At 44.4% G+C, this 23680-nt stretch overlaps 1 protein-coding gene across 9 annotated transcripts in view; it reads right to left on the bottom strand.

Moving 5' to 3' along the window:
- ECT2L (epithelial cell transforming 2 like) overlaps positions 1 to 23680 on the bottom strand; it is a 64631-nt gene that overhangs the window by 38861 nt on the left and 2090 nt on the right. For 8 of the 9 annotated variants that reach the window (XR_008314862.1, XR_008314870.1, XR_008314860.1 and 5 more), the window contains 7 exons: positions 18065 to 18177; positions 16610 to 16772; positions 12710 to 12962; positions 9982 to 10118; positions 9625 to 9752; positions 4937 to 5090; positions 1830 to 1998 (listed from right to left, as the gene is read on the bottom strand). Coding sequence is in view for 2 of the 9 variants with exons in the window: in XM_053289396.1 (XP_053145371.1) it covers positions 1830 to 1998; positions 4937 to 5090; positions 9625 to 9752; positions 9982 to 10118; positions 12710 to 12962; positions 16610 to 16772; positions 18065 to 18177 (1117 nt within the window). In the remaining 7 variants the exon portion in view is untranslated. The remainder of the gene's footprint in view (positions 1 to 1829; positions 1999 to 4936; positions 5091 to 9624; positions 9753 to 9981; positions 10119 to 12709; positions 12963 to 16609; positions 16773 to 18064; positions 18178 to 23680) is intronic. The other variant, XR_008314876.1, reaches the window with a different exon arrangement.

Here is a 23680-nt window from a genome sequence, read left to right as displayed (position 1 = left end):
GCCCCATCCACTAAGAGGAATATATTACAGTGCTCAAATGTAATCCCCCATTCAAATGCAAACCAGGGTAGACTCTGCTTAGCAAAAGGGTCAATTCATGCTTGCTACTACAAGACCAGCTCTCCTCCCATAAGAAATGTGGTGGGGAAAGGAGTTGCTTAATCCTTTCCTGTCCCTCTGCTTTTCCATTTAAAACCCACCCCATGCTGCTTTTCCATCCATGGGGGCAGGGGCTGGTTTGTTTGATTTTTGTTGTTGTTTTGGAAGAGCAACCAAGGTGGGGGCGAGAGGTGATTTTTGAGTGGGGGAAAATAGTACAGGAAATAGTTGAGCAGTCCCCTCTGCCTTTCTGTCACTAAAACTCACAGCTCCCTGCTGCTGCCTTTTGTTTTTAAAAACATTGGAAGACTAACACAGTCTACAAAATAAAAACAGCCCTGCTGGATCAGGCCCAAGGCCCATCCAGTCTAGCACCCTTTTTCACATAGTGGCCCACCAGATGCCTTTGAGAAGTTCACAGGCAAGAGGTGAGGGCATGCCCTCTCTCTTGCTGTTGATCCTCTGTTACTTAGAGGCATCGTGCCTCTGCAGCTGGAGGTGGCCTATAGCCAGCAGACTAGTAGTCATTGATAGACCTGTCCTCCATGAATTTGTCTAAGCTCCTTTTAAAGACATCCATAGATTAGAATTACATAGATTAATTACATGCTGTGTGAAAAAGTATTTCCTTTTGTTGGTCCTAAATTTCCCAGCCTTCAGTTTCCAGGGATGACCCCTGGTTCTAGTGTTGTACTCATGCATAATTTTATACACTTCTATCATGTCTCCCCGTATCAAGATCATCATGATATGGTCAAATATCATACTAGAAGCTGTCCCATGTAATCAAGATCTCAAACATGAGGTTCTTGCCACATGGCAACATGTTCTGACATATGCAGAAGTCCATCCCTAATTGCTGCCCTATCTGGAAAATACAAGGTTGTCTTAAAATACTGAACATATTAGGGACATAGGAAGCTGCCATATACTGAGTCAGACCATAGGTCCATCTTGCTCAGTATTGTCTACACAGACTGGCAGTGGCTTCTCCAAGGTTGCAGGCAGGAATCTCTCTTATGCCTATCTTGGAGATGCCAGGGAAGGAACTTGAAACCTAGATGTTCTTCCCAGAGCGGTTCCGTCCCCTAAGGGGAATATCTTACAGTGCTCATACATCTAGTCTCCCCTTTCATATGCAACCAGAGCAGACCCTGCTTAGCTAAGGGGACGTCATGCTTATAAGACCAGCTCTCTTCCTCTCAATTTACTCTACTTTTATAGTAGCTTATGAACCTCGAAATTTTGGAAAATCCATTCCTATTTATTTGTGCTTTCCTCTTTACTTCTACCTTCTTATTTCTTTTGTTTCTCACATCTGCTTTCCTAATGTTTAAAAATGATATTTTGCCAAGATACAGTGTTTGCTGTATTGCTTAAGAATGTTAAATTATAATAAAAATTAATGTTAAAATAAGAAGTTGGAACTAAACTGTTACACTCATCCCCTGTATAATGCCTAGTTGCATACTTCTTTTCTCTGAACTTATGCTATTAAGGTAGCCTTGCACATTCAGCTGGAGAGTTATCAGAATCACATGCAGGTCCTTCCTTCTTCACTGACTGCAACACAGCTCCAACAAAAATCAGAGTCCTGCTGACAAGAGCTTAATACAGGAACCAAATCTGTAAGCTACATTAATCTTCACCCAATATTTGGTATTGTAAGGCAAACACATATTCGGTTAAAGTGTTTTGCTATTGAAAGTAAAAGTGAAAGTGAACCCCACCTTGAAGCAAGTTAATCCCTCTGGAATCTCCATCACTAAGAATCCCGATTGTCTTTGCTGTCCGGCCATCCAAGGCCTTTTCTATATAATAAAAGAGGCTTTCCAATGTTGTGCCACTATGTTCATACACTACAGGAACCACTCCAGGCATAACACTGTCCACAATAATCTACATATAAAAAGTGAAGAGAGACAGTGAATGAAAACGTTGTATTGTTTGCAGAAAAAGAAAAAGTGCGTGGAACTGTTTTCCTTCATACTAGCCGACCCTACACAGAGCATCTGTGTGCTCTTTGGGACCAGCTACCTCTCCCCCCCACCTTCTGTCCCAGTCTCCGGCTGGCCCCAGGCTGCCGGACCAAGTGCCGTGGCCGGGCCGATTGCCACCACCACCTCGCCTCTGAGGCCAGGCCCGCCGCAGCGACCAATTCTCCTGGGTGTGCCTCAGCCAATCAGATACCTCCACCACCCAGCCAATCAGCTGGGCGCTGGGACACACATTCCAAGGCTCACCCAGGAGAATTAAATATATAGAAATTATACTAATCTTAAGACACTGGCTATTTCGGAATGCTGGATATCTCCTGCTACTGATTATAAATTCATGAGGTTTTCATTTCATGGACAAGAATGAAAAATGAGTTTTAGTTACATTTAAAATACTAATATTAATTATTCATAGCAATCACATTTTGCAAAGTAATCACTTTCTAATAAAAACTCAAGAACACGGAAAAAAGGCAACAGTCAACGTATTAAAATGCTAGTTTTAACTGGCAGTCCTAAAACACATTTGGGCAGGGGGCTCATAAGTTTCTTTCTGCCCAAACTACAAGTAGTGGCAGAGAGAAGTGGCTGACAACTAAAAACATTTATATCTGCTACATCACACATCATTCAAGCGTTCCCAAACACAAAATAGGCAGCGTTCCTGACCTTTGCATGTTGAGACCTGAATTTCTCCATTAGGGGAATTCCAATGGAATGTTTCTTCATGAAGATTTTAGCCATTTACACTATGATCTTATTTTATTTTATTGTTTTATTTTATTTTATTATTTTATATCCCACTCTTCCTCCAAGGAGCCCAGAGCGGTGTACTACACACTTAGGTTTCTCCTCACAACAACCCTGTGATGTAGGTTAGGCTGAGAGAGAAGTGACTGGCCCAGAGTCACCCAACAAGTCTCAAGGCTGAATGGGGATTTGAACTCGTGTCTACCCGGTCCTAGTCCAGCACTCTAACCACTACTCCACACTGGCTTAAGAGCTGTTGTGCAAGCAGAGCAGCTCACTACATCATGCAGTGGAGACTCCAGCCAGGCACCAGGATTCAGCCTGAGTTCCAAAGCAGTCCTTGCAGTAGCTATTATAATAGGTTGAGGGGAATATCTTACAGTGCTCAAACTTCTTGTCTCCCATTCATATGCAACCAGGGCGGAACTTGCTTAGCTAAGGAGACAGGTCATGCTTGCTACCACAAGACCAGCTCTCCTCTCCTATTGAGTACTCACCTGACGACCATTCAGGATGCCTGCAAAGTGTTTTCTGGATGAGGAATTTAGACCATTGTTAAAAGAATAGAAACATAATCGTAAGATGTCAGGCATTCAGTCCTTCAGAGTGTCTTAGAATAGGGATCTGTCAGCGCAGTTAAAGCAGACAGTTACTCTGCCCCCACTAGTGTGTACTTCACAAAAAATGTGTTGCAATACCAGTGGGTCAGAAGGGATCCTGCTCCTTCCTTGCAAGTGTTGGGCCATTGTCATGCTGCAGTGGGCCTGAGAGAACCTATTATAATAGCTACTGCAAGGACTGCTTTGGAACTCAGGCTGAATCCTGGTGCCTGGCTGGAGTCTCCACTGCGTGATGTAGTGAGTTGCTCTGCTTGCACAACAGCTCTTAAGCCAGTGTGGTGTAGTGGTTAGAGTGCTGGACTAGGTCCGGGGAGACCCAAGTTCAAATCCCCATTCAGCCATGAGACTTGCTGGGTGACTCTAGGCCAGTCACTTCTCTCTCAGCCTAACCTACTTCACAGGGCTGGTGTGAGGAGAAACCTAAGTATGTAGTACACCGCTCTGGGCTCCTTGGAGGAAGAGCGGGATATATTCCCCTCAGGGGATGGAGCCGCTCTGGGAAGAGCAGAAGGTTCCAAGTTCCCTCCCTGGCTTCTCCAAGATAGGGCTGAGAGAGATTGCTGCCTGCAACCTTGGAGAAGCTGCTGCCAGTCTGTGAAGACAATACTGAGCTAGATAGACTAATGGTCTGACTCATTATATGGCAGCTTCCTATGTTCCTAATAGAAAAATAACAGTAAGGAAACTGGGTGTTACTAGATAAATGGAAAATGTGACCGCCAGTGGCAGTCAAGCAGCAGATTGAGGCACCACCAGTGGGCAAGATGCTCCCTGCTGCCCCCTAACCACTCCTTGAAAGAGAGAAGAGTGCTTCATTTGACAGCCTGCTTCAGGTGCAAAGATGTCTTGGGTCACCACTGGTGCCTTCCTCTGTAGAAGAATGAGCCCTCTGCCATCTAATTTATATGTGCAGACACTGAAAAGTTATTTCTCTTCATACACATCATATAGAAAATTATTTCTCTTCATAGATTACATTACCTTAGAGATGTTGGCTTGTCAATGTGTCTTCTGCCTTTACTGTCAGATATTTATAGATGTACTAGCAAAATGCCCATCACTATGACAGGCAAATCTGTGGGAGACTGAGTAGGAGAGGGGGAAGGGTGAATGTCTTGTATTCTTATGTGATGAAGTAAGTGGAGGGGCGTCAGCATCAGGTAAGCAAGGGGCAGAGGAGACAGAGCTTGCTGGTTTTTCACTGCCCTGAAAAAGCTTTTCTCAACTTTCCTATGTATGATACATAGAATCATACATAGACACTCGTCATTGTATGACTGGTGAATTATGTGTCTGCATTCTGTTTTGATACTCTGCTATCCCATCTATTCTGCTGAGCTTTTCAATGTTTGGTTTCTAATTGGTTTTACTCCCCCCCCCCACTTCCATCCCTGGGAGCAGAAAAACAGACAATATCAAATCCTCCAAAGTAGTGAGGGAACACACAAGATTCCATAAGGTGAATTATACCTCATAAGCAGAAACATTAGAGGATATCAAGACCAGGTGGGGCTCAGGAGGGTGGGGCTGAGCAGGATGTGCCCAGTTAATGCACCTTTGGGAAACTGCCCAACAATGTCTGTGAGGTAGGACAGGATAAGAGCTGCAACCAGCAACATTCTTTCTATGACACAAGTGAACATTGAGGGTTAATGTGAGGTTAAAAGTTACATTTTGGAGGCAAAGCACTCAAAAATAAACTTGAAAATTCTAGACAATCATGGCACATCAGTTTCAGAAAGAAGAGGGGCAGAAAGATTGACCAGCAACCATCTCTTTGCTAAGTAAGAACAAATAATCTTTGCATACAGGCACACATGTATGCACACAACCCAATTCTGCATACCCAAGAATCTGTGGTTTAGGGGCATTGTTCTAACACTGGTTGAAGAACACCATTTGACTCCCTCCCATAATCAGTGGGCTAAAGGAGGAGGTAGGAAGGGGAAGAGCTGCTTTGATCAGACACTCCCATACATCCCTTTAATCGCTACAGCTTCCATGGTGATGGGAAGGACTAGGACTAGCACCAGTGGTGGTTGGTCCTGGGACTGGGACCAAGGCCTGCAGTGGGCCTCTGTCTGCACCCTGTCTCCAGACATCATGGAGAAATTAAACCAGTCTGAAACTACTGGTTTAAAACTGCCAATTTACACTAATGCTACTGAAAACAGTGCCTTCAGAGTTCACTTAAAGCAGGGGGGTGGGGGTGGGGGAAAGCATATTGTCTCTTTAGTTACCATTGTCTCCCCCAAGACTTATTCAAACTGCATTGTGTGTTATAATGTCAACCCTTATACTTGCTTATGATATATAGAATCATACATAGACACTGGTCATTGTATGACTGGTGAATTATGTGTCTGCATTCTGTTTTGATACTCTGCTATCAAGGCAAGGAAAAAAATTGTGATAATGGAATATGTCAGTAGAAAGTTACATAACCTAACACACTCCATCAGGTTGCAAGTAGATACTACAAGGCAAATTTTTCACATCAGTAGTCTCCACAGCAGCAGCAACAAAATAAATGTAAAAGATATGCATCCAAGGTGATTGTTTATTCTGCCTAAGGACATATTATGTGACCTGAAAGACTCCCAAGTCTCCCGGTACATACAATCTCTGTCAGACTTGGAATAAATATGTGAAATAGGAAATACAAACTGACGTCTGTGAGGAATTCTCATATTGGGAGTAGGCAGGGCAAAGAGAAGAGGGAGTTACACACACACACACACACACACACACACACACACACAGTGTGTACTTTGGCTCTAGTCTTCTTACCCAGCTCCTATAATGGGTTCATTCAATATAAAGATTAGGGAGTGAGCCTGCTCTCCTTCTTCTCCAAGACTGGCCATTTGAGATAGCTAACTTGGCAACAAGGCACCTTTTAACATGGTGATTCTCTTTATTTAGCAGGGAGAGAGTAACTGGCCCTAACCACCCCCAGCACAGTATCTCCAGTGACTGTTGCTGGTGTCTATCTTATGTTTCTTTTTAGATTGTGAGCCCTTTGGGGACAGGGATCCATCTTATTTATTTATTATTTCTCTGTGTAAACCGCCCTGAGCCATTTTTGCAAGGGCGGTATAGAAATCAAACAAACAAACAGGTTGTTCCCTACAGGTCCATCTTTATTTATTTATTATTTATCTATGTAAACCACTTTAGGAACTTTTTGTTGAAAAGTGGTATATAAATATTCATCATGGCAGTAGTGGCTACTAGGTCATATAGGGGTGCAAGGTCCTTGTTTGGAGAAAACTCATATAAAAGCATTAAGCAAACTGGATAATATCCTAATTAACAAAGTGCACCACTAGAGAGAGACTGTGGGGACACAACTGAAGCCCATGTCCAAGTCCCCCAGTTCCTAAGTGCACACTGAGTGCACAAGCTCACAGAGCATGTCCAGATGATAAATTGTACCAACTTCAATGTTGATTTCCACAGGGAATGTTATCTGTATAAATTTTATTTTATTTTTTACATTTATTTTTACATTTATATCCCGCTCTTCCTCCAAGGAGCCCATAAATGATGTACATGTGCCATTCTACACTTTTCTATTACAAATAGCCTCCAGATCAGTTGAAAAATTAGAATTAACACACACCCCTTTTGTTGCTGAATGTGTGAAGATGGTGTGTGTGTGTGTGTGTGTGTGTGTGTGTGTGTGTGTTAGACATGTAGACACTTTAAGTGGGTTTCCTCAGGAGGTGTAGGCATAACAACTAGCCTCTCTGGGTGGGAGGCATGGGTGGGGTGGGGACAGGCTGGATGGAGAGAGGACATGTGCATGAATTTCTGAGTCCAAACTGCTTTTAAATAATTGCAGAAGTGACTTTCCATGTGGGTGCTGTGTAGAGAAGGAATGGATTCTGTTGGAAGGGAAATAATTCTAAAAATCCTGGTAGTTCTCTGCACAGCAAATGGGTTTTCTCTGGATTGTGGCCAGTATCTGAACCATTAATATGTCGACTGGGGGTATGGTTCACTGGGCAAGAATCAAGAAAGTAGTCTCTGTAAAAAGACATTTATTGCTTATGAGGATGGACAACCAGGCTAAGTGGTGGTTACCCAAGGCGGGCAGAGAGTGACATCCAGCTGTTCAACAGGCATGGAGCAGGGAGAGGGTGTCATAGCTGCAGCAAGTATCACTGAAAAACCTGTGCTTTTTCTATTATTTATAGATGCATTTTTGAAATAGGCAGGCAGAGCTGCCCTTGTAGCACAGAATGCATTTGTTCTCCAATTTTGTAGCTGCTCTCTGCTTTACCAGTGGCTTATATAGATTTACTTACTTTTACATGTATAGCCTGTACTTCCTCCAATAAGCCCAGAGTGGTGCACATGGTTACATTAATCCTCCCAAGAGCCCTATGAAGAAGATTATGCTGAGAGAGAAGTGACTGTCCCAGAGTCACCCAGTGAGCTACATGGCCGAATGGGAATTTGAACTTGGATTTCTACAGTATAGTCCAGCACACTCACCACTGTACCACTCTGAAGCAGAGATCTTTCTTATTATTATTATTGGTAGTGTTCATTTTTGAAATAACCGGGTAGACTGAGCTGCCCTGGTGACTTCAGAATGCATTTACTCTCTACAAGAGCAGCCTTTTGTAGCCAGTCTGTGCTTTACTTGTGGCTTCTACAGTTCTTTTCGTATGACTGTGTGTGCTTGTGTTTTGATCCTGCCGTGTTAGATACAAATCTACACACTACTGTAGAACTGTTAAATACTATAAAGCAACTAATGTTTTCTATATTTCTCAGGATCTCTGCTGATGAGCAATTGAGGTGTAGGTGTGTGTGTGTGTGTCTTTGTATTTTGATCCCACTCCTTATTTACAAAACTACACTTTGCCAGTTATTGGTAAGGCACCCGCCTAGTCCTGGCTTAACTGCTGCAGCTGCCCACAATTGGCACTACTTCTCACTACCTTTGGCTACACCCACCACCTGCCATGCCTAGCCCCCCGCCCCAATCCCAGGAATCACCAGCCACAACTGAGTAACAGGTAACAGGGGGGGGGATAGGGTGAGGTAAGGAGGTAATGCAGAAAGAGCAACTTTTTATTGCAGAATAACTGGAATTAGGGATGTGTCCAAACCAGTTCAGCACCTCATTAGGGAAGTGCCAAACTGACTCCAGCACCCATATCTGAACCAGTTTGGTGGGGCGGGGATCGGTTCCTTCGAAAACCAGATAAGCAGGTCCTTAACCACTCTTCCACCACCCTACTGCACTTCCAGGCACAGCACTTGCTGTACAAAAGGCCACATGTGGCTAAGGCGCTGTTCCCAGCAGCCTGCATGTAGCATCATGCAGCATGCACAGGGCCACCACACATGCTGCCTGAGCAGGTTTGGGCACATCTCTAACTAGAGTGGAGACAAGAAAAGGGTCCAAAAACAAAAGAGTGAGAGTGAGAGTATGTACAGCTCACAATCACTCTGGAATAAAGTGGGGAGTCCACCGATCCTGCCACAAAAAAAGACTCCAGCCTACAAAGTCTTCATTACATAAGCGGGTGAGACTTATCAGTTATGCCTGTGCTCCAGAAGCAATCTGTAAGGGAGGGAACACATTGCTGACTCTCAGTGATCTGTTGCCTCTCATATGGATTGCTTCTGGAGCACAGACTAAGCAGGAAGGTTTTGCCTGCTTGCATGCGTGGAGGGACTGGAAGAGTTGTGCACAGGCCCGCATCTCTCCTTATCCATTCACTTCATTCATTAAGGTGCCAGCAGCTGTATATAGGCACTGAGCTTGCCTTGGGTTAAGGGGATAAATGTGCTAAGCCACATTCATTCCCTGAGTGCAAGGCACTCTAGTTTCCCTTACCCCTGCACTGTGATGCCCCTCTTCAGCCCTGAAAGCATTCTTGGAGCCTCAGCCAGCCAAGGTCTACACTTATATAAAGCTCTCTCTCTGCATGCATAGCTCTCACTTTGTCACAGTTTTAGGGTCTCCTAGAAAAGGCCTTATCAACCTAGCAATCTCCACACACACACACACACACACACACACACACACACACACACACACACCAGTGTCTCACTTTCTCCTTCCACACAATGGAAGAGAAGGAAACACAATGGAAAGGAAGTTAGATGATATTTTGAAACAGAACTCAGCATACCGTTTTGGTGCAGTTTTTAAAGGTCCTAATACAAGCTGCTTCTTAGTTGCCATACCAGAACGTGGTACAAATTTAGCCGCTTCAGAAATCTGTTTTGAAAGTGTATTGTTTGGGAAAGATATTCCTTTCTGAAATAATTCAAGAAAAATATATATTGTACGTTTGAGAGGAAGCATGGTACAGAGAGGACTGACTGTACCTTGAATAAAACAGAGTGTTCACTTTATGGAGAGGGAAAGGCATTGTGTACAATCTCAGATGCACTCTTCACATGTTCAAGCATTAGGTTCTGTTACCAAAAATAGTACACAGAAGTAAACTGTAATGAATAAGTAACATAACATGAAAAAATAATACCTTCATTTGTAATAATGCTGCTGGTAACTCAGTCTGGTCATGGATAATCTGGGACGTATTTGGCTGAAATCCAGACTTTAAAAAGCCTGAGCTCCATGTTCCACTTACCCAAGGTGGACGAGCTTTGAATGATTGCTCTGAAAAATAAGCAATAATTTTTTTAAAAGACAAAACTGTAATAATATGGCATGGATCAAATGGTACGTTACACATGTCTCATGCTGTGTACATCCTTTGGTTACTACATTATACAATCAGTTGAAAAACATACTTTTATATAGCCATCCATAGATTTTAGCTTTGTTCCTGCACACATTAAGAACTCCTACACAGAAGACCTCTAGATGCAGGAATCAATGTGCAGCTCATAGGAGCTTTTTTACACAGTGCCTCAGCTCTTGCAGTATGCCACAGCAAAGCCACTTCAAATAAGAATTGTGGCATTACAGAAGGCAGCTTTCTATTTGCATCTTAAAAGCTTGTATCTCAAAAACTTGATTGGAGGTCTTTCACACATGGCTTTATGCCTTGTGATATCTTGGGGGGTGGGATTAAATTGACAGTCCACATAGATGTCAGCTGCACTTGCATTCCCTGCGATCTTTCTCCTATGTGTGTTCCCACTGTTTGTTTCATTTTTTCCCTTCCAACCATTCACATCCCAGGAGGAGGTGCAAGGCACCTCCTTTCAGTTTTAGTTTTTTTTTAGTTTGACAGCCAGCCGGATGTCTTCAAAAGTGACAAAAACTTAAGCAACAGAACCCCAGCTTGCAGTCTCCATTGTTAAGCTTCCAAACATCTGCATATCTAAACATCAGCATATGTAAGCTGTGTTGCTATGGTAACCAAACTTTAAAGCATAGGAAGACACACATTTTGCTTGTGCTAGCATTTAACTCAGGAATTTCTCTCTCCCTCCTCCTCTCCTTCTGGACTCCACAGAATTGCATCAATCTGCCACAACCCCTCCCCTCCCCCAGCACTTGCAATTGCAAATCAGTCAAAGAACACATCAGACTGAGCTGTCAAGCTCTCCTTTTGTGACACCTGGGTGGATTTACAGAAATCCACCCAGCAGACATTTACACACACACACACACGCGCGCGCGCGCGCGCGCGCGCGCGAGTAAGCCGAATTGTCAGCAATGGCCCCTCCGCACATCAAAGGAAAATGTCAGGTTTTCTTCAAAAGTTGCAGGAAATACAGGATTTTTAAGGAGTCAGACATACTTCAGGCTAAACCAGAATGCCCAGCCTCAATTGAGGGGGGAACCCAGTCATGTCTATACTGGTCCATGATAGCCCGTAGGGACTTTGGGGTAAATGTAGCTAATATGTGGACTAGCACACTCCAAACTGGAGTGGATTCAAAACAAAAGTCCTGTCTCTAAAGCCTCCTGGCAGCCATTTCTTGCTTTATCCTGAAAAAGCAACTGAAATACAGAAAAGGTTATTTAACCCCAGACATGAAGTGGGCTAAACTTGGAAGGAAAAATCCAAGTTGTGTGTGAAGTGCTCCCAAAGATCTCGCAGGAAATTTGGGGAGAATCTGGCCAAAGTGTGAAAGCACATACTCCCTTCCGGGGGAGAAGTAAAAGCACCTTGTGAAAAAGCTCATGTAGATTCTGTGCCAATCACCTGCTTAGATTTTTCACTTCATGCACATGTAGTTTACATGTATGCTGGGAAACCTATTTAATCAGCAATGAAACCTTGTATGTTACCCTTGTATTGGATTCTCATTTAAATGAGAGTGACTAAATACTGGTGCAAGTTGTTCAATTATCCCTTCAGTACTTTATTATAATTATAATAATGTCAATTTGTAGGGAAATCCAATATACTAATTTTTGCACTGAATTACCCACCCTCCCCACACACACACTTACTCCACCCTGAAAACTTGCGATCTTATACTGTTGTATTTGCCATAGGCTGATTTAATATGAGAACTGTTTCCAAACCATTTATTTAAGTAATCCAGAAATTGAATACTTCCTTTGTTTGGGATTACTGCATCACCCTAAAGTTGTGGGGTCAAGTCAATTTCGACTCCCGGTGACCACAGAGGCCTGTGATTTTCTTTGGTAGAATAGAGGAGGGATTTACCATTGCCTCCCCCTGCACAGTATGAGATGATGCCTTTCAGCATCTTCCTAGATTGCTGCTGCCCGATATAGGTGTTACCCATATTCTGGGAAACATGCCAGCAGGGATTTGAACCAGCAACCTCTTGCTCCCTAGGCAAGTTATTTTCGCCCCTGCGCCATTAGGTGGTTCCATAGCAAGTCCCAGTCCATTAAGAGGGAATCACAGCTATAAGAGGAAACTGTCAAAATATGAGAAGCATTTGCTGAACATCATTCACTATTCAAAACTAAGGGACAATCCACTGAAATGACTCTTGTTCATGCCCCATAGAAATGAGTGGGAGCTGTGCAAGAGTACATCCATGCTCTTGCTTAAGTCCCATTCATTATAAACAGAAGGCATATGCAGGAAGAATCTGGTGGCTGTGCCCTAACATTTTTATGACTTTGCTATGTGTGTGAAGAAACAAGATCCATCATATAACTGAACATTCACTGCTTTAATTCTTTTCTGCATGCTGGAATTAACACACACAAATGTTTGCTATTTTATTTCACTACAACAAAATGTTTAATCTTTTCATATGACTGGTATTCTCCTTTTTCAATAATTACAGTCATAATTTCATCAAACTTACTCCTGTACAGTGCTAGTTTTTCTCTCATAATTTTTCGTAGATATTTGTCATGAAGTCTTTCCATTTGTTCCTCAGTTTCTGTATTATGTTCATTGAGAGTCCCATACATTTCAGTGGCTTCCCTGGGTGTTAAGTAATCCATTTCAATTGCACAAGCAATATAATGTTGCTTCCAAGCACTGTATTCATTTTGTGCAGGAGTGTAGAGTAGAAACCATCCAAACCGGATGCATTTTGGCATCCACAAACAATCCTTTAACAAGAAAAGTAAATACAAGTGTTTACTTTAAAAAAATAAAAAAAGGAGCCATGATTGAAACATCAAATAATAGTAAAATCTGAGATTTCATTAAAAAGAAGAAGTATCAATTGGCCTGGTTTGGTCTTGCAACAATACCAGGATTTAGGGATCAGGATCGGGCTATGGGATCACACATGTAAATCCATCTGCTCAGGTTAAAAGAAACCAAATATATTTCTAACTTTGAGAACCTGGGTTTAATCAGAGTCTCAAGGTGAGTTGAGAAGCATCAGTTTCGTTTTAATGTAATGCCAAGGTGCGTAATGTGGGGAGGAGACAGAAGAGACAAACATTTGAAAAGTGACGATACTTTCCCAGTTTCTATTGCTTCTCCATTCCACCCATTCCATTCCACGATACCTGTCTGATAGATCATGATGAAATTATTGCCCATTATTAGCATGGCAATAGCGTGCAGGCTGAATACAGTGTATCCTTGATGCCATAAAGCTGGAAAATGATGCTACACAGTGACTACATTAGAGTGCAGACTTAGATGCACTTGACTTAATTGAAATCAATGGGCTTGATCTGTGGAAATCGATCTGTGCCAAACTGTGACTACGTTGTTTTTAACACAGTGCAAGATTTCTGATTTCCAGAGCCAGCCTATCTTTCTGACTCTGATGGATTTGGGGGTTGTACTATGTGGATGGTAGTGGGGTTAAGTACAATGTAGACTTTTGAGGGATGTTTTTTGGCCTCTGGTGCCAAAATGTCTTAGGCTATGCCTGTCAAATTTTATCAGCTTGAAAGTGACCTGGAAATACAGCAAGTACCCCTTAGTGTACTAAGCAGCAAAAAGAAAAGAAAACCTATATGGATTCAACAGTATATGCAAACATTAACAGAGAATCCAAGTATCATATACTGTTGTTTTAATATAATCATAATAAAGCCATGTATTTAAAAGACTGTGGAATTACATAAGTTGTAATAATACTGGATCAATACAAATAGATCTGTATGTTTTAATAAAATGTATACAAATAATCATTAAAATAGTCTCTATATCCAAGTGAAAAGAGAGTTCATTTTGAAGATTTCTTATTGCTGGTAAAACAGGAGAAGTTTAAGTGGATATTCCCAAGATAAAGTCTCATGTAATAATTTTGCCAACATCTAATGAATCCTATATTCTCGCCATAAGTGTTTTGACTCTGTTGAGTCTTCTTCAGTGGTAGTTTTCTAGACTGGAGGATTTCTTCCTACTAGTGGTGTCTACCCAACACGAGGGTTGAGCTGTTAGCTTCTCCCTTCAGATTCTCCTGAAAACTGCCACTGATGAAGACTCAACAGAGTCAAAACGCTTATGGCAAGAATGTAGGACACATCAGCTGTTGGCAAAATTATTCATCTTGGGCATATCCAATTGCACTTCTACCATTGTACAGCAATATGATACCTTAGAAATGAACTCTCTTTTCAGTTGGCTAGAGAGACAGTTTTAATAATTCTGTATAAATTTCATTGAAACGCACAGATCTATTTGTATTGTTCCAGTATTATTGCAACTTATGTAACTGCACAGTCTTTTAAACACATGGATTTATTATGATCTATATATTTAATACACTTAGCCAGCATGTGTGTCCTGAATTTGGCGACGGAACTCTCTTGGCATTGGGCGAGAGTTTGAAAAAAAAAGATGGCGGAGGATGGTGGCGGCGGGCCGCAAAATGGGCTGAGGAGGCAGGCTTGGCTGGCCGCTGCCGGCAGGACGGCTGTCTTGGCCGTCCCAGGTAACGGGGAGGTGGCGGGGGCAGCAGCAGCAAAGCACAGCCTGTCCGCCAGGGGCAGGAGGCAGCGGCGGGATGGCAGGTCTGGCCGTCCTGAGTAAGGGGGAGGCAGCGGAAAAGCCTAGGCTGGGAGGAGGTGGTGGGATGGCAGGGCAGGCCCTCCCGGGTAAGGGAGATATGGCAGCAGCAGCTGTGTTGGGGCAGCTGCGTTGGGGAGGGGTGGGCCCGGCCATGGCAAGGAGGCAGCAGCAGCAAGGAGGTGGCAGCGGGCCCAACTGCCAAGGAGAGGAGGCGGCTGGGCCGCCAGGCCAGAAACCACAGTGGGGGGAGAAGCGGGCCGGGGGGGGAGGTGGGAGGCAGTGGGATGGACTGGCACTGGCCTGGGCGCCGCCAGAGGCGGGTGAGTGGTAACGGGTGGTGGGGCAGAGCCACCATGCCTGTTGCAGCCTGGGACAGGAGGGAAACGGGTCATGGGGCGCAGCCCCGGGAGGGAAACAGGTGGCGGGGCTTTCCTGTTCACGCCCGGGAGCAGGAATGGTGGTGGAGGGATCCTTTTTGGCTGCCTGCCAGGACTCTGTGCAGGTGAGGGGGAGGGGGAGAAATGGAAGGGGGAAGGTAAGAGAGTGTGGGGCTGGGCGGGGGGGGGAGGACAGACCGGGCAGGAGGGAGAGGGAGGGGGAAACAGCCGGCCCCAAGGAGCGCACAGATGCTCTGTGCGGGGTCGGCTAGTTATATTAAAACCAGTATATGATACTTGGATTCTCTGTTAATGCTCGCATATATTGTTGAATCCATATAGGTTTTGTTTTCTTTTGCAGCTTAGTACACTACTTTACTGTATTTCTAGGCCACTCTCGAGTTGATAAACTTGATAGGCATAGCCTAAGTATTATTAATTATTAAATATTACTACTACTTATGCACAATTAAGTTGCTTGCCACCTGAGTGGGTGGCGTAGCTGCTTTGCCTCTGTCCCCCTGCAAAGAAGCACAGAACGCAGGCGAAGCCTAATTGGCTGGCCTGCCTGTACGGGGGTGGGGCTAGGGTCCACCAGTCCGTCTCAGCGTCTCCAAGCTTCATTCCACTCATCGGAGGCACAGACAGGTACCCTCCCTCCCTTGGTACTGTCTGGGTGCAAGCTGGCCGGGCAGGAATTTGGGGGGCGCACACCTGATTGGCCTGTGGTGCGTGTCCTTTATCGCTTGCTCTGGACTGGACTGACATTAGTTAGGTAGTAACGCATTCCTTCATTGGTCACAATTTGGCAGGTACAGTGCGGTTTGGGATAACGTCTGAGGTCGGTGAGCACCTGTAGGTAAGCGTTTGGCTATAGCTCAGACAGGTCAACTTCCTAGAGGCTGGGCGGCTCAGGGAGGCCTGGCCTGGATCAATCTACTCTGTCAGGCTAAGCTCCCCGGAATGGCTAGACAGTGACTGGGGGGTGCTGCTATGGCAGAAGCCTGGCATTAGGCCGGCTAAGATGGGCAGCTCCTGCTCTAGAGCATTGGGGCTGCCTGGAGCCCTGGTGCATCCCCTAGGCTATAGGGGAGACATGCCCTGGTGGGGCATGCCTATAGATACAAACACTGTAGGGGTGGAGAGCCAATCCCTGCTCATTAATTAAGTTCTTCTGAGGTTTAAATAAATAAATTGTGGCCCTCGTTTACACCAGTACCTTTGTGTCTTGTGTCTTCTTGGGGTATGGGGCAATCAACTTATGCACAGTATTACTACAACTTATGCACATGGCTTTATTATGATTATATTAAAATAACATATAATATTTTGTGATTATTATAAAAGGATACTTGGATTCTCTGTACTTAGCAGCAGAAAGATTAGAGGCACTCCCAGCTTACCTGTTCTGTTAAGAACTTCCAGTGCCAGTTGACTTGGGCTGCTGCACACAGATCTTTGGGGCTGAGAAAGGAAAATATGTACAGTGATATGAAACGTGGCAGCAAGCTGGTAAAGTCCACTTTGGTCACTGGGATATTTTCAACAAACCACGTCTCAGCAAACCTGTGAAATAGACGAGAGAAACAAGTTGACCCCAAGCATCAACATTTATTATGCTTTTATTGAAGTTCTGCTTGTTGACCAGCTGCTTGCCCTCTTTCAGGAACTATAATACTTAGTGTTTGTAGTCACACTTTCAAGGGTTCAAAATGTTTTACATGTACTGTCTTGTAATCCTTACAGCGAGCCTGTAAGGATTGCAAATGTGGGGTCTGTGTGCACAAGGGAGAGGCTTACCTAAGGCTGCCTAGTGGGTTCATGACCAAGGTGAGATCCAAACAAGTGACTTCCTGATTAGTCTCCTAGCCACTATGCTACACCAACTCTCATAACCAGGAACAAAAATCCGAAAGGATTATCCTCAGGGGGCCCACAAGGTTCCCTATGACTGTGATGTTACAAGTTACATCAATCAGCTTGAAACGCTTCTATTTTACTATGCACTGACTCTTCCCATGGAAGCCCACAGCAGTTTATCTACATGTTCTTCTCACACTCCTCACAAAGCTTGCAGGAAGACGTTGAGAAAAGAAGAGGCTGCTAGCAACCTTCCCTGAACCCCCAAGTACTTTCAAACCTTGCATGCATTGATTCTGAAAAGAGCCTGCCCTCACTAGGAGCATGGGCAAGGCAGCATTTTGCACTTTGCCGTCAGGTGCCAAAATAACTTGGGCCGCCCCTAGAAAGCTTTCTGTGCAATTGTCTCCCCCTTGTGTGCAAATGGAAAGGGAAGAGATGGAGAGCAAGTGGGGAGAAGGCACTCTACTCCATTGCTCCCTCTTGCCATTACAAGTGCATGGAGTGGGGGAAGACAAAGGCTCAACCATGGAACAGACAGTGATGGGGAGTGACTGCCAGCCTAGTGCATGCTTCCTTGCCACCATCTCCTCGCCACCATCTTTGTGTAAATTAGGATGGTGGAGCAGGCAGCAAGTGCCTCCTGTGCCCAGTGCTAGCAATGCTGATGGGACAACTCTCTCAACTTATGTGACTACTCTAGAATGACAACCCTAGCAACATGTGGAAAAAAACCAGACTGAACAAGGCATCCCCAGTAGGAAAAATAGGGACAAGTTTACCAGGCAGATTCCAGAAAAGAGAGACTGTTCCTGGTAAACAGGAGCAGTTGGAGCCTATGTGAACACCAGCTGATTACCACATTGGACCCTGAAGAGATACAAGTGAATTTGCTTGGGTTACAGAGTCATTTGTAAGAGTGGTATCCTTATGTAATCTACTTCCCTTTAAAGAAAAACCAAGAAGACACCATAGGAAAGAACTTGTGACTCACTTACTTCAATTGTGACTTATTGCATTTCATCAGTATCCAGTGGAGGAACTGCTTGCGCTGCTTATCCGTCCAAAGGTCAAACCAGTGGCTTATAAGCCTGACTCTTTCTTGAAAAAGCTAAACAGAAACAGCAGGTTTCTCTCAGAGCACAATTCAGCAATACACTAAGAGGCTGTTCTCACACGCGCCCTAACCCAGGATAGGGAAGTCCAGCCTAGGTTAGGCTGTATGAGAGAAACGGCAGGGCAGGGTCATTTTAACCCGGCTTTTAGCCAGGATAAATGGCTTGAGTGAGTGCTGAACTGGTGTGCCAGGATCATGTGTTCACTAGGGCTACATTCCGCCCCAGCAGACACAGAGACAGGCACCTAGAGCTAAGAGCAGGGGCGGAGCCACCACTGGGCAAACGGATTCAAAGACCCCGGGCCGGTGGCAAATCAGGGCCCGCGAGAGCAGCCTCACCACGCCCCCCGTGTCTGACGTCAGATGCGGGGGTGGTAGTTTAGCTCCTGAGCGGGGGCCGCGCGGCCCCTTCAGGAGCTAAGACTGGTGCTGCATTCTCAACGCAGCCCAGAAGCAGCTCTTCCCTGCAGGGAAGAGCCGCTCCTGGGCTGCGCTGTGAACGCAGCACCAGGCTTCATCTAACTGCCGAAGGGGCCGCGCGGCCCCTTCAGCAGTTAAACTGCTGCAGCTTAATCTGATCCCGAACGGAGCCTCAAGGCTCCGTTCAGGAGCCAGACCACGCCCCCATGTCTGATGTCAGATGTGGGGGCGTGGCTATCCCCTGCGTCTGATGTCAGATGCAGGGGGCGGGGCTATTGGAGCACCTGCCGCAGCTGCACACAGGCCACTGGTAGGCTAGCTACGCCCCTGGCTAAGAGCACCTGTCTCCTGGGGGAATCTCCCAATACACCACACATGTTATGCAGTACATTGTGGCATCGTTCTGGTCTTCAGAGTCCCAGGAGCATGTACTTGCTCCCAGCAACATTTCAGCACTGGTCTGGCGGGGTGTGGTGGGAAGGTGAGTTGGACCAGCCTTTCCCTCCATCCATCCCCGCCACCTGCCCAGTCATGTGAATGGCCCATAAGGGTATTCTCACACACAGCCTAACCCAGACTAGACCAGCCCAGCCTGGGTTGAGCTGTGTATGTGAAGTGCTGGAAGCGAAATCACTTCCAGTGCTACCCCTATGCCAAGCCCCACTTCTTAACCTGGAGTTTAGCCGAGGTTAAGCAAACCTATGGTTCACTTAACCTTGGCTGGCAGTTGCCGCTGGGTTAAACAGCTTCCCCCTCGCCTGCCACCATCTATGGCAGTGAGCCAGGGGGGAAAGAGCAGCATGTGCATGCACTGGGGCACCCTGGGATGTGGGAGGCAGATATCCTCTTACTCCCAGCATTTCTCTTTGTTGCACCACTGCTCATGTGAGCACGCGATGCAGCAGAGAAGACAGTGGACACTCATCTGCTAGGGAAGGCAGGCAAGCTCCTGCCTTTCCCGCAGCCAACCCACCCTCTCTGGCAAAGTCATGTGCATGACCTCACAGACTAGGCTCTTCCAGTATCTGGAACTGAAACCATTATTTTATGTTCTTGCTCTTAAAGTTCTCTCTCCAGTGCCAGAACAGATGCTGGATAGCCTGATGGTCCTCTAAAATGGCTAGGTCACATTCCATTTTTCACACATTTTAAACCTGCTCCAGGAAGTTGCAGCTTATAACTCAGAATGCTGAAGACCCCTTATTTTAGATGTCACTGTCATTAAATCTAACCTTTCAGTCCTCTTTTCTCCTCTGAAGACTGTAATCACAGAAGTAAGCCATGAACTCATGATTGAACTCAGTGGGAAGAACTTCTGAACAAACATGATTGGATAAGAAGAGTGCCACCTCCTAACAAAACCAAGCTTTAAGACCAGATGTATGGTACCAGATTGACTGTTAAATTCTAGGTCAGCAATTTCACAGTAGAGCCTCTCTATGTTTTTTCACTGAGGTGTGGCAATTTTAGGATCAGCAGCACTGTCTTGGCATGTCCTTCTGAATGATGCTATTTTTAACACCAGATTTATGTGCACATTGTCTTGTATTCCAACAACAGACTTCAAAGAAAAGCCGCAGTGTGAAATTGCTAAACTAGGTATTACAACCAATTTGCATTCTATTCAGTTTGGACTTCACTGGCACTCTGGTGCCAACTCTACAGGTGTTCAATTGGCATAGCATAGCTAGAAAGATAAGTCTGTCACAATTACTGCTGTTGTGAGGTCAGTCTGTTCTCATCTTGTCTAACCCTTCAATTTCATGGCTTGTTGGTCCCACTATTCCACCCCATCCCCTCAAAACCCTTATGTATATATCTGCCAAGTGTGGACAAGACTTCATGCATGTGACAATAGACTCTAGTCCAAAAAGCTCATGCCACATACATAGCAGCCATTAAAGCATCTTTAACACAAGACTGCTATTTCTGCCACAACAGAATAGCATGGCTACTTTTCGGGGGGGGGGGGAATAAAATTATATTGCACACACAAACTCAGCAGTCAGGATTTTCTTTCCATCACTTTCTTGCTTCATCTCCACTACCCTATTTGAACCAGCCCAGCTTCTTAAAAAATTTCCTCATTAGGTGAGTGATCCTTCAACTGTTAATGTTTTCTGAAACTATGCAGTGTTTCCCAGGGCACTTATCTTTTAACCCTTAAATATAGACTGTTTCCCCCCTATATATCCCTTACATAGGAAGCTGCCATATACTGAGTCAGACCATTGGTCTATCTAGCTCAGTATTGTCTTCACAGACTGGCAGCGGCTTCTCCAAGGTTGCAGGCAGGAATCTCTCTCAGCCCTATCTTGGAGAAGCCAGGGTGGGAACCTGGAACCTAGATGCTCTTCTCAGAGCAGTTCCATCCTGAGGGGAATATCTTACAGTGCTCACACTTCTAGTCTCCCTTTCATATGCAATCAGGGCGGACCCTGCTTAGCTAAGGGGACAAGTCATGCTTGCTACCACAAGACCAGCTCTCCTTTGGGAATCTCAAAGAAGTGCATCTCCCACACAAGAACAGAGTCCTGACAAAGTCTTCTCAGTGTTTCTTTTCCCACTGCCTCAAAAGCAAGCAATTAGCCTCTTTCCCAACAGTTCTAAGGAGGTCATACACCACACTGACATTGGGCATTACAATATTTCCTTTGAGAGTGTATCTACACTTGAACAATTTGTGGTTCTCAGACCAATAAACATAACAAGTCAAGGACAACTATGTGTGGCCACACTTCCCGTAATCCTAGAGTGTTGGAGACATCATTATGCTATGATGGGAAGTGATCCACGCTACACATGCATTCTCTAAGTATTTTCAGTGAGACCAAGCCATCCTGATTTATGATGGCTAACTTGCATCCTTTGGGTTTCTGATGTGGTTGCCTAAATTCAGGGGCTGTCAATCCTGATTCATACTGTGAACAGTGTTTTCTAATTGCTGGCAAAGGCAACAAGCTTCACAATTCAGATGCTGAAATAAAAGTTTTTTTAAAAGAAAAAACTCACTTCAATAAAAGCATATATTCATTGTTTCTTTTTCCTCCAACAAAGGCTAAGCACATACCAGAGGAGTTTCCCTTCCTCCTACCCTATATATGAGTTATAGACTAAGGAAAAAAATAATCATGATATCCCAAAATTTCAGTCTTAATTAAAAGAAAATGGATATAGTTTGATCAAATAGAAAGGCACCATCGAGGGATAATTATAGCAACATCTGTCTTAGGTTTGCATTAACTCACTTCTATTTGGCATCAGGTCAGGTTGCTGAATTTCATGCAGTGCACAAACTATTGGAACTTGAAGAGGCTCAGAATTATTCCAGAATCCACTATATGTGGATGTGCTAACTCTCAAAAGGATGATATGCTGCATTACTTTTTAAATTGTAAGTTCTTGCCTGAATACAGGGATACTGCTACACCAGCGTGGTGTAGTGGTTAGAGTGATGGACTAGGACCAGGGAGACCCAAGTTCAAATCCCCATTCAGCTATGATACTTGCTGGGTGACTCTGGGCCAGTCACTTCTCTCTCAGCCTAACCTACTTCACAGGGTTGTTTTGAGGAGAAACTTAAGTATGTAGTACACCTCTCTGGACTCCTTGGAGGAAAAGCAGGATATAAAATAAAATAAAAATAATTAAATAATAAAAAGTTGAAGAAAACTCTCCTGGCTACCTGGCATTGATAATAATGTAGTTATTTTAACCTTTTTTTTTTAATTTTTGTTTACTTTGCTTTTAGTTCTTGTAACTTTTTTTTTTTGAACTGACCAATGGTCATGCAATAAATGTGTAATTAACTATAGGCACGTGACCATCTCTTCCAGAATCTGAACTATAGTCTGTGCTCACATGGGACAGAATTTTAGTTGAGAGAACAAACATACTTGCACTTCAGTATAACGAATGGCTTCCAGATGCCCTGCTCCCGGCTGCCCACCCCTCTTTAAAAGTTGTGGGGAATTCTACAATTCTAGAGCAGGAATAAAACAATACTTTGCTAATATTTCATACTGAAAATAATCAAGATTTCCATTAAACCAATTTTTGCAATAGGGAAGAGCAGCTCAAGAGAAATTTACCATGCCATATAATGGCCACATAACTGACAGCATTGTATCACTAGCCTACACTCATTTTCACAAGTTCTAAGTACTGATGATACAAAGTAGGTTTATGTTATGATGTAGATACCATAGGCCGGGAGTTCCCAACCTGTTGTACTCCAGATATTGCTTAAATACAATACCCATCATGCCCAACCACAATAAATTGTAGCCGGAATTATGGGAGTTGTAGTTCAGCAACATCTGAAGTACCACAGGTTCAAACTCCTGCCATAGGCTAATTATGCCTCAGACGAATGCTGATCTGCAGGTGCCATGATTGCAGGTATGTCCTAAGTTGGTGAGTGCCAAAATAGGGCAGTCAGCATTTGCAACAAAGCTTGACACCTCCTTACTTGAGGCCAAGCAGGGATGGGGCATGGATAGAACTTCTGTCACATCAAATTATGAGGGCTGAGGGCACCAACTGGCATGCACAACTGGGCTGCTGTGACACTATCATATGGAAGTAGGATTACATAGGAAGCTGCCTTTTACCAAGTCAGGCCATTGTTTCATTTAGCTCAGTATTGTCTACACTGACTGGCATCAGCTTTTCAGAAGAGCTTTTCACAGTCCTACGTGGAAATGCCAGGAATTGAAACTGGAACCTTCTGCATGAAAAGCATGTGCTTCTTCACGTAATTATGGCCTTTCTCCAAGTATTTGTTTATTTTGCCACCATGTGCGTATTCTCTGTTTAAAATACAATTACATATGATCAATACATAATGCAGGGAAAGCATTAGGGGACTCCTCTGGAGGAAAGAAACCTTAGGATACAACTCTATGTGGCTATTCACACGATAGCAGAAAATCAAGCTAGCCTCTGCTAGCCCGATTTTCTGCAATCGTGTGAAACACTGGGCGTGGCTGCGAGCCCGGTGGTTATAGAGTGGGTAACCCACTCAAGTACCCCTCCCCTAAAACCAGGTTTGCGGAGCGAGCGCTCTGCAAACCCA

Source organism: Hemicordylus capensis, chromosome 1 (assembly GCF_027244095.1).
Source record: "Hemicordylus capensis ecotype Gifberg chromosome 1, rHemCap1.1.pri, whole genome shotgun sequence".
NCBI lineage: Eukaryota > Metazoa > Chordata > Lepidosauria > Squamata > Cordylidae > Hemicordylus > Hemicordylus capensis.
Note: the sequence above shows the minus strand (reverse complement) of the source record. Positions and strands in the feature narration are given on the sequence as shown.